Source organism: Setaria viridis, chromosome 9 (assembly GCF_005286985.2).
Source record: "Setaria viridis chromosome 9, Setaria_viridis_v4.0, whole genome shotgun sequence".
NCBI classification, from domain to species: Eukaryota; Viridiplantae; Streptophyta; class Magnoliopsida; order Poales; family Poaceae; genus Setaria; species Setaria viridis.
Window position 1 is genome coordinate 10285198 of NC_048271.2, and position 10891 is coordinate 10296088.

The 10891-nt window shown below is 45.7% G+C and overlaps 1 protein-coding gene across 1 annotated transcript; it reads left to right on the top strand.

Annotated features, from left to right (window-relative positions):
- The first annotated feature begins 4301 nt into the window (after positions 1-4301).
- On the top strand, positions 4302-9955 carry LOC117839240 (homeobox-leucine zipper protein HOX32). The gene is made up of 18 exons (XM_034719529.2): positions 4302-4806; positions 5718-5877; positions 6034-6149; positions 6240-6330; positions 6428-6523; positions 6604-6717; positions 6819-6902; positions 7106-7261; positions 7361-7435; positions 7541-7647; positions 7751-7943; positions 8055-8243; positions 8339-8419; positions 8505-8639; positions 8723-9048; positions 9193-9298; positions 9383-9532; positions 9624-9955. The coding sequence occupies exons 1-18, from the start codon at positions 4562-4564 to the stop codon at positions 9768-9770; spliced, it is 2571 nt and encodes an 856-aa protein (XP_034575420.1). The 5' UTR covers positions 4302-4561; the 3' UTR covers positions 9771-9955.
- The last annotated feature ends 936 nt before the right edge of the window (positions 9956-10891 follow it).

A 10891-nucleotide genomic window follows, 5' to 3' on the forward strand; every position in this document is an offset into this window, starting at 1 on the left:
AATCTATGAATAATTGAGCTCTACCAGTTCATCTAGCACCGGAAGGCAACAGTGGCCTACGAATCTATGATCCTTGGTAGCCGTCGAATTCATGAACTAGCTGCAAGATGGAAATAAACTCTTTGCAGCTCTGCTGCTAGCTCGTCGTCCATTGAATTGCAGCAGGCCAAAGGCGACGGAAGGGAAGCATGAGAAGGTGAAAAAGGTGATGCAGAGCCTCCCTCGTGCCGGCCCCTGGTCTCTCGCCGGCCAAAAATTTAACCTCCCGGCAGCAAAAAACTTGTCCCACTGTTTTTGTTGTCTCTGAAGCACAGGGACTCTGCTACCGCAATGAATTGAAACCTTTGCTGGTTGCTGAGTTTTAATTTGGGTCAGAAATTCAAAGAGATTGTATCTCTTTTGAGCAAATTTTTCTTCAGTTTGAAATTTATAAAATAAAAAATTCTACAGGTTCATATGCAAAGTTTAATCCTAAAAATTGTTGCCCGATCAGATAAGGCAACTAATCGTCCATTTTCGAGTTGAAAGGACGAATTTATCCCACCAAACTCAACAATGTCGAACTACATTACCATTACTTCATTACTCCTGATATGTTCAGCCTTCTCGCTCTCAAAGATTTTCTTTTTTTATAAAAGAATTGCTCAAGCTTCAACGAAACATTGCTATCGCCTCAGGTGATCTGGGGCCGGCCTACACTCATGCAGCTCTGCATATAGCCGAGGGCATCGAATACAGTTACACACGGGAATCGGGCCAGTACAACAGTGCATATGAACAGTTTGTACACAGTCTAAAGCCCTGCTTGTTCTCGTGCTCCGATCACTGTTTGCAGTTCTGTGCGTGTTGTCTTGGCCGTGCTTTCGTTTCGCTTTATTTACCGGTTCTTACGGAGAGCCTGTCAGTCAGGCTGTCACGGTCACGGGCTATGCAGATCAGTTTGAGAGCTAGGGCAGATCTCCCCTCGCGGTGTCAATTAAAAGGGTATCAAGAGCAACTAAACTCCTGTGCTTACTTTCTTAAAAGAAACTTTCTTAAGAAAAACTCCTGTGCTTAATTTGCAGACAACGAGTGCGTCCTGTGCCTTTCTTTTTTCCTAGACTATTCCCGAGGGTTTCATATCAGTGTTTTCAAGATCGCCACATATATAAGCATACAATGCACTGCCTCATTTTTATTGTTTTGTTGACAATACATTAAGATCTATGTTGTGCACGGAATAATTTATCTATATAAAACCCTTCTATCTCTCTTTATTAATTCTTTGCTACATCAAAACGTTGATATAACATTCTACTTAATGAAAAATGAAACTCTCGTTGGGTTTTCAATAGTTAATTGATGCCGTGAGGCAGACATCACTAGCCACGTCTGAGCTAAAAAATACTCCATCCGTTTCAAATTGAGGTTGTTTTAACTTTTCTAGATAGATAACTTTTTTTATGAAACTGGAGGAGTAAGTCCCTACTGATTATATGTATTAATTAAACACAAGTGAGAACAAAAGAGTGTTCAAGAAACAAACATACAAAAAAGATAAGCAAAAGTAGCTATAGTTGCATTGGCATTTTGGTTCTTGATTTTGCTCGAAGGATAACCGGAGCAAATTCCTTCTTAAATCTCCTCCAGCAAAGACTAACTTCAGGAGCAATTCCTTTGAAAATCATATCATTACAAGACATCCATATGCTCCAACTTATGAGTACGATGATATCCATGAAGAAAGATTGTTGCAGTTGCAGCCGCAGACTTGAGAGCACATCAAATGGATCTTGATCAGTGTCAATTGACACATTTAGGAGCATCCAACAAGACTGAGCAAATTCACAATGCATGAAGATATGAACAAGAGTTTCCTCACAAGACAAAGGAGCACAAAGCACAATTATAGGATTGTAACTCCATACTCCTTCTTCTTAGTATGTTTCCTATACTTAGTCTGTCCTTAAGCAACAATCAAAAGAAGACTTTGTGTTTATTTTGACAAGATGTTTTCCATAACCATTTAAATGTTGGGTGAACTTCCCTGTGTCCAATCAAATGTTTGTATGCTTCATGAGATGAGTAAAAGAAAGATCCCCAAATATATGACCATTGATCCTGTTCAGTCTCCTGTGGCATATTTTCTAGACATAGGGCTAACTATTATAACTGTGGCAAATGAAATAGCTGATAATCTCAGTTGCAGCTCCGGCATTCTAAATATTTATTCTTTGATTTTTAGCAAAAGAAAAGAGCTTAGAGAAAACTTGATAAGGGACCATCCCACCCCATTGGTCTATCCATAAGTGACATGATAATCCATCCTTTACAACAACAGAGGCCGTACCTTTAAAATTAGTTAGGAGCTTTAAATTGTCCCTCCACCAGAAGGATCCTTTCATAGTTTCATTTGGAAATTTGCTATTTTTGTAATATTTTTTCCAAATCAAATGCACCCAAGGTATATCGGCTCTGTTGAAGAATTTATGAAGGTTTTTCAGCAATAATGCCTCATTTTGTGACTATAACTGCAGAACACCTAAGCCACCTTCAGATTTTGGTAAACATACCATTTCCCATGCTGCTTTAGGTGGAGACTTTGCATTAATATCTGCATGTCGCCAAATACAATGCTTACGCAGTTTACCTACTTGCTCAATTACTGTCTTGTGCATTTTAAAAGTGAACATGTAGAATATAGATAAATTTTGATATATATCTGAACATAATCTATAGATTTAAAAATCATATACCTATATAGAAAAGGTAAAACGAGTGCAATTTGGAATTTGGAATGGACTAAAAAAGCATGGTCCTTGTTATAGCCACCGGAATTTATCGGTTGACGGTTGGCATGCGCTTATAGGCAAATCGTGTGCGCGTGTTGCCGTTCACGGTTCACCTCCCAAAAGGCCGGCAACCGTGGGGTCCCTGTTCTGCGCCCTGGCCACCATATTTACCCGCGCCATGAGCGAGCGGGCATGCTCCTGCCCTTCTGCCACGGGCATGTGCCTGCCATCAAAAGCATAGCGCCACCAACGGCGACACACCTCCCAAGTCCGAAAATAAAATGGAATCCTCCAAAGGAGAGAATATTTGTCCGTCGAATTTCGCAAGAACACACACGGGTCTGACTTGGAGGGCTGAGCGTGGGTCCGCGATGTTCAAATTTTTACCCGGTAAATTTGCACGGATTTTGAGTAAATGTTCCCTACTCTAGTTCAAAGAGTGGTATACTCCATGTCGCATGTAGCTCAAAGTTTGTTTTCGGAACCAACCTTTTCCTGCCAGCTGCCAAGGATGTTCAATCTATCTCTATCACGGATGCAGAAGTTTCGCCAAAATCTGTTGCACCATATTTCATCGTAAAATAAGAGCCTTAATCGAGGCAAATAAAAATACGCCTATACTTGCAATGTATAAGGTCCTATCTGTCAAATGTTACCCTGAAAATGGTCTACAAATAGTTTCATTTTCTTCATGCGCTCGGTGTCTTTGTTGGTCATTTTTTCTTCTTGAACGTTGTATTGTTCTTCCTAGACACCTCTCTTTTCCTTCTCATTGCTTGATCTCGAGCTACCATAATCATAAGGTCCAAGGAACCTATTTTGATCGAGAAGAATTTTTTCCTACGATATGGCTACTAGCCCCTCTATTAGCGTCATCAGCCGTCTATCACGTCATCTGTCCTAATAATAAATCTTGCTACAACATGTCCCTATAGATGCATGTTCGGTGAAAATGATCTAAATAATTAAAATGATAAAATTTCACTTAAAAACGTATTTTGAATTTTTGTCACCCTATCCATCCATTTTCATGTTGTTGCCGTACCCCATTGTTGCCTCTGTGAACGCTAAACTCCATTCTAACAAATCTCTATATGAGCTTGAAGTTTGGTGAAAATGACCTAAATATTTAGAACGACAAAACTTCATTTTTTAAAATCGTATTTTCAAGTTTACCCTATCTATATATGCTGTAGCCGCACCCCATTGTTGGCTTAGTGAACCCTAAGCTCCATTCTACCAAATCTCCATGTGCTGGGAGGCTTTTCATTTTTGTTAGAAGAATGAGGTTTTACCAAAACCAAAAGAAATCCGAGCGCTACTTCACCTAGTAGTTGTACAATTGGGAAAATAGATGATTTTTATAGAAACAAAAGGAAAGACAAAAAGGGAAATACGGGTACATTATTCGAAAAACCCCCTCCGTATCTATCTTTCTCGCCCCCAAGACCCACTCGATTCACACAACACCAGACCAGACTTCATGAGCTGAGCATTTGCCGCTACTATTAAACCCCACTCGTCTCACCCCCTTCTCTCCCCATCTCCGCCTCGCCGCTACCTTTCCCTTTCCCCTCGCGCTCCGCCCCCTCCCCTCCACCGCGGCTCGGCAAGCAACAGCTCCCCACCACCACCGCCTCTCCTACCACCATGGCGTCGGGCGGCTGCGCTCCCGCTCCGAGGCCATGACTTGGCGCCGCCCGTGGCCGTGGCTCTCCGTCTCCTCCTCCCTCTCCCTGCGACGAAAACCCATCCTTCCCCTCCCCCTCCTCCTCCTTGGGCGGTGGTAGATGGCGGCGGCGATGGTGGTGGGCGGGGGCGGCAAGGATCGCTCCTCGCCTGGCGGCGGTGGGGCGCCGCAGGTGGACACGGGCAAGTACGTGCGCTACACCCCCGAGCAGGTCGAGGCGCTCGAGCGGGTCTACAGCGAGTGCCCCAAGCCCAGCTCGCTGCGCCGGCAGCAGCTCATCAGGGAGTGCCCCATACTCAGCAACATCGAGCCCAAGCAGATCAAGGTCTGGTTCCAGAACCGCAGGTGCGTCGCCGGAGCCCCCCACGCCTCTCTCCATCCCTCATCTGTGCTCCTGCCTGCGGGGTTTTTTTTCTCCTTTTGAGGAATTATGCGTTCTTGCTGCTAAAATTTGCCCCCCGTTTTGAGTCTCTTCAGAGAGCGAACTTTCGCGTATTTTCATGATGTTCGTTTACTGTAGGCCATCGAAGTCGTCTCGGGTACAAAGTTCAGAGTGGGGAAAATTGGTTCTGGCACTAAGTTCTGATTTGTTTTTCAAGGATTTCATCCATTCTGTCTCTTGCATTGGGCTGGCGGCTGGCACACATGAGCCTACCTTGGTCTGTTTTGGGTTTGAGTCATGAGCTTCTAGGACATGATTTTGTTGGAGTTCTGAGCTACTGTGGCCCATATTTGCTCAAGTTTCCAGCTGGAACTTGATATTGACTATCAAGTTCCGCTGTAGGATAGCAAGTGATCTTTTTGAGATTTTTGCCGTTTGTATTGTATTACGGTTAGGCGTAGTCGATGCGTCTTCTGCTGGTCGCGTATATTGGTTTCTCTATCTACAAGTAGCAACATTTCGTGAGCATTTGTAAGAAAAAGTTGTTGGCCTTAATATGTTGCCATCGTATTAAATATTTTAATAAATAAATGGATCCAATCACATATCCCGTGCTTCTCACAATGTTCACTTTAAGAGCAGATTTAAAGGGTTGTAGGGATACATCATTTTCAGTTGGGCGACCAATTAACTTCCCTGAGTTAGTGTCTTGCTTTCCTGCCATACGCATGTGTAGGTGGAATGTGATGTGTAGGATGAGCAATGGCGTTGGAATGCGAATTAACAATTGTTGGCTCGGTTTCTTCATATGCAAGTGACATTTGTAACTCCTGTGTGATGTGACTGCCATTCTGATGGTTCTTGCAATTGGTAGATGCCGCGAGAAGCAGCGGAAGGAGGCCTCGCGCCTGCAGACTGTGAACCGAAAGCTGACTGCGATGAACAAGCTGTTGATGGAGGAGAATGACAGGCTGCAGAAGCAGGTGTCCCGTCTCGTTTACGAGAATGGGTACATGCGGCAGCAGCTCCATAATGTGAGATTCATCTCCTTTGCTGATCCCATCACATCTTGTATATTTGTAGATTATTTAGCTGAATATTCTTATCGGAACAAAAGTTAATGTTAAAATAATTTCAGCTCCTCATCAACTGCTTCTGCTTTCTAATGCTGTGTGTTATTATGCTTTTAGCCTTCTGTTGCGACTACAGACACGAGCTGTGAGTCTGTGGTCACAAGTGGTCAGCACCACCAACAGCAAAACGCAGCAGCTCCGCGTCCTCAAAGGGATGCAAATAACCCAGCTGGGTAATTTCAGTGCCTAACATTTTTTAAGACCATTTCTGTTCTGTTTTTGCACGACTTGTAAATCTGATGGAGTCCTTTTGTATGTGGCAGTCTACTCGCTATTGCTGAGGAGACCTTGGCAGAGTTCCTGTCGAAGGCGACGGGAACTGCTGTCGATTGGGTGCAAATGGTTGGGATGAAGGTAATGAACTTGTTGGGACAAAAAGAATGAATTGTGCCATGTGTTGCTATTTGAATACTGTTTTGGCTAATTACTTAAAGCATGAATTCCTTTACAGCCTGGTCCGGATTCCATTGGAATCATCGCTGTTTCGCACAATTGTAGTGGCGTAGCAGCCCGAGCTTGCGGCCTAGTGAGCCTTGAGCCCACAAAGGTGTGTTTTTGTTCACGCTTCATCATCACATAGCTTTATGTTTCCATTCAGCAGACATGTCCTAATAGACTATTCCATAGGTCGCAGAGATCCTTAAGGATCGCCCCTCTTGGTACCGCGACTGCCGGTGTGTGGATATCCTCCATGTTATCCCTACGGGTAATGGTGGAACTATCGAGCTTATCTACATGCAGGTGTGCATGATCATGCAAGTTCTAGTACATTTGATATTCACTTAAATCATTGTCCTTTGTGTTGACTGTAACATGATTGTTGCTTCCATCCTTTTATTTAGACTTATGCACCGACAACTTTGGCGGCACCACGCGACTTTTGGACTCTCCGTTACACTAGTGGTCTTGAAGATGGCAGTCTTGTGGTAACCCTTCTTTCCTTTGCTTGCTATGATGTTGTCATCTTTGTTGGTCCCATCAATTAGTGTTTGCTAGTTCTGTTTAGAACTTTAGATCAAACAGCTGTGTTGCAATTCTGTATACTTATGTTAAATGCTGTTTGATTGCCTTCTTGGGTTATTGTTTATGCTCACAGTTGGTAACTGTTGTCTGTTGTCTTGTTCTGTAGATCTGTGAGAGGTCATTGACACAATCGACTGGAGGCCCATCAGGACCCAATACTCCGAATTTTGTAAGAGCCGAGGTGCTTCCTAGTGGCTATCTAATTCGACCATGTGAGGGAGGTGGCTCCATGATTCACATTGTGGATCACGTTGATTTAGACGTAAGTAGCATTGATATTTCCCCATCCAATTTGGGGACTTCAATCATATCTCCAGGCTTGAGTACTTCTGTGCATGCTTCTTATCTTGTGTTCTTGTAGGCTTGGAGTGTGCCTGAGGTCCTTCGACCACTTTATGAATCTCCAAAGATTCTCGCTCAGAAGACGACAATTGCTGTATGTTTTGCTATTGTGCTTTTCCTCAAGATTTGATTGGCATTAACTATTATTTTGCCACTAATTTATGAATCATTGAGTCACAATTTCTTATATATTGTACAGGCACTGCGTCACATTAGGCAAATTGCACATGAATCAAGTGGGGAAATGCCCTATGGAGGTGGCCGCCAGCCAGCAGTTTTGAGAACATTCAGTCAGAGGCTCAGCAGGTTTGTAGCAGTGTTCTATGTTCTCGTTTACCACCCATGCCATTGTAATTTATTAAGGGATCAATACACTTGCCATGTCTAACATCTTTAATGTAATTTACAGGGGATTCAATGATGCTGTCAATGGGTTTCCAGATGATGGTTGGTCACTGATGAGCAGTGATGGTGCTGAGGATGTTACCATTGCTATCAACTCCTCTCCAAACAAACTTGTTGGATCTCATGTGAACTCCTCCCAGCTGTTCTCGGCAATTGGAGGTGGCATCTTATGCGCAAAGGCGTCAATGCTGCTACAGGTTTGTACAATTGTACTCTAGTCTTATCCGTCTAGTGTTTGCTACCTATATGTTAATATTATAATAACCTGATTTTAACTAAGGTGTTATCAACTTTTTCTCATAATGTAGAACGTGCCACCTGCTCTACTAGTGCGATTTCTGAGGGAGCATCGCTCTGAATGGGCTGATCCTGGTGTTGATGCTTATTCTGCTGCTGCTCTGCGGGCTAGTCCATATGCAGTTCCTGGTCTCCGAGCTAGCGGTTTTATGGGCAGCCAGGTTATACTGCCACTTGCACACACCTTAGAACATGAAGAGGTAATTTATAGTTAATATCCTTTTGTGGTACTTACACGTACTAGTATTTTTTTCATACTGATGTTTGCTCATCAAACTGACTTTTAAAACCGCAGTTCCTGGAGGTCATTAGGCTTGAGGGACACAGCCTATGCCATGATGAAGTTGTTCTATCAAGAGACATGTATCTTCTGCAGGTATATGTTCAGACAACATTAGCCTTTGCATTAGTTCCAGTTGTGCTGTTGCACTGGCCTCACAGGATTGTATGTTCTTTGGCAGTTGTGCAGCGGCGTTGATGAAAATGCAGCTGGTGCATGTGCACAGCTTGTCTTTGCACCCATTGATGAATCTTTTGCTGATGACGCACCACTTCTACCCTCAGGCTTCCGTGTCATACCACTGGATGCTAAGACGGTTAGTAGAATAGGTTTCTTACTTGTAGCATTTGTCTTTGTGATGGTCTATACTAACTATGGATGGGTACCAATGAACTGCAGGATCCACCGTCAGGCACACGCACACTTGACCTAGCATCTACTCTTGAGGTTGGATCCGGTGGGACTACTCGTGCTTCCAGTGATGCCTCCAGCACCTGCAACACAAGATCAGTCCTGACCATTGCTTTCCAGTTCTCATATGAGAACCACCTTCGAGAAAGCGTTGCGGCAATGGCTAGGCAATATGTCAGGACTGTGGTGGCATCAGTGCAGAGGGTGGCCATGGCCATAGCTCCCTCCCGTCTTGGTGGGCAGCTCGAAATGAAGCAAACTCCTGGATCTCCTGAGGCGCACACACTTGCAAGGTGGATCGGCAGGAGCTACAGGTGAAACATCCTTTCCTGAATTGGGTTGGATATTTTCAGAACATCTAGATAGGTGCAATTGATGATACATTTATTCAGTCTGAATCATGTTACTCCGTTCAATTGTGCAATGTAGTAATCTCTGGCCCACGTTAAAACTTTCAGGTTTCACACTGGAGCTGAACTACTTCGCGCTGACACCCAGTGCACAGATGCTTCCTTGAAAGCGCTCTGGCAACACTCCGACTCTATCATGTGCTGTTCCCTGAAGGTGAGTCTCTGTTCCTGCTCATGTTTTCCATTCAATCTACCATGCTGTCTGGCTGATGATAGTTTTGTGAAACTATGAATTCAGGCTGCTCCTGTGTTCACCTTCGCCAACCAAGCTGGCCTCGACATGCTGGAGACGACCCTGATTGCTCTCCAGGACATCTCACTGGAGAAGATCCTCGATGATGATGGCCGGAAGGCACTTTGCACCGAGTACCCCAAGATTATGCAGCAGGTATGTAAAAACAGCTGTTGTTTAAGAGGGTGTCCAATTTACTCAACCGTCAATGATTCTAATGCGAAACATCAATCTGTGTCCTCTGTAGGGCTTCGCATACCTCCCTGGCGGAGTCTGCGTGTCGAGCATGGGGCGGCCCGTGTCGTACGAGCAGGCGGTGGCGTGGAAGGTCCTGAGCGACGACGACACCCCGCACTGCCTTGCCTTCATGTTCGTGAACTGGTCCTTCGTGTGAGAAAAACCCTAGTAGAGTCAGTCCCCTGGTATCCGCAACTGCCATTTCTTAAGAACTCGTCTGTATCCATGTACTGTCGCTTTTGTCAACCTATGATACGCACCTCCCCAGTTCATCCTGTGGAACGAAAAGTTTGTAGTTGTTCGTCTGTGCTTGCTATCTATGATGGACCGTGGTTTGCTTCATCTCCTGGAATTGCCAAATTGGGTGGCTTAGTGAGAGTCTCTGTTGCTGAATTCACTGTTTGATTTGGGCGTCCTGGGGCACCTGAAACGTGGAGATGCCAAGTGTGATGCCTGATGTGGCTGTTTGCCGACCTCGGACGCCGACCATGCAGCCACGGCGGTGGCTTGTGGTGGTGGTTGCGAGTCGCAGCCGAGCTCATCTGGTTAGGTCAGACGTGCGGTCTTCCGGTAGGCCACCACGGTAAGCTGGCGATAGACTGGAAGGAGCGAGAGGTGGGGAAAGCTACGGCCGAGGGCACCTGAGGATGGTGACGGGCCGCCTAACCTAACCCCGGCGGACCCGGTCGCCGCCGGGTGGCGTGGGGCGTGTCCGCCGAACCCGCCGCGTTTCGGCAGAGGATTCTCGCATCCGCGGCGCTGTCAGGAGTGTGCGTGGGCCGGTGGATGATTGCAGTGACGCGACGTGATACGTGTCCCCGTGTGAGGGGAACGTGTTACTGGTTGAAGTGGCAATCAACTGATTGATTTTTGAAAACAAGAAGATGGTTCAGATCCATGGCCGGAGACGACAAGGAATCAGCACACTGGAGGTGAGGAGAACTTGAGATCAAAATTTGATGGATTTGGGGTTCCTTACACGTAGACCCGCTGCGGTTGATCCGTGTTATTCCGTGCACCATGCACAAGATCCGTGATTCCGTGCACGATGCAGAAGAGGAGATCGGAGCTGCGGTTTTGTGTGGGACCAGCGGTCAGAGCGATATAGCACGCGCCGGGCCGACCCGCGCGTAGGCGTAGCTGCGCGGCTGTCCGGTTTGTACGCGGCAGCCGCAGCGGTGGCAGGGCCGGCCTCGGCGTGGCGCGCGAGGCATCGTCAGCGCGGGCTGCGCGGCAGCGGAGGAGCGCAGACACCGGACGCGGACGGACGACAGCCCT

Excerpts from the sequence above, each read along its gene's own strand:
- LOC117839240 (XM_034719529.2), top strand. The coding sequence starts at position 4,562 with ATGGCGGCGGCGATGGTGGTGGGCGGGGGCGGCAAGGATCGCTCCTCG. Across the intron at positions 7,648-7,750 it reads TTCAGTCAGAGGCTCAGCAG|GGGATTCAATGATGCTGTCA; the intron begins GTTTGTAGCAGT and ends TGTAATTTACAG. Across the intron at positions 9,299-9,382 it reads TCATGTGCTGTTCCCTGAAG|GCTGCTCCTGTGTTCACCTT; the intron begins GTGAGTCTCTGT and ends CTATGAATTCAG.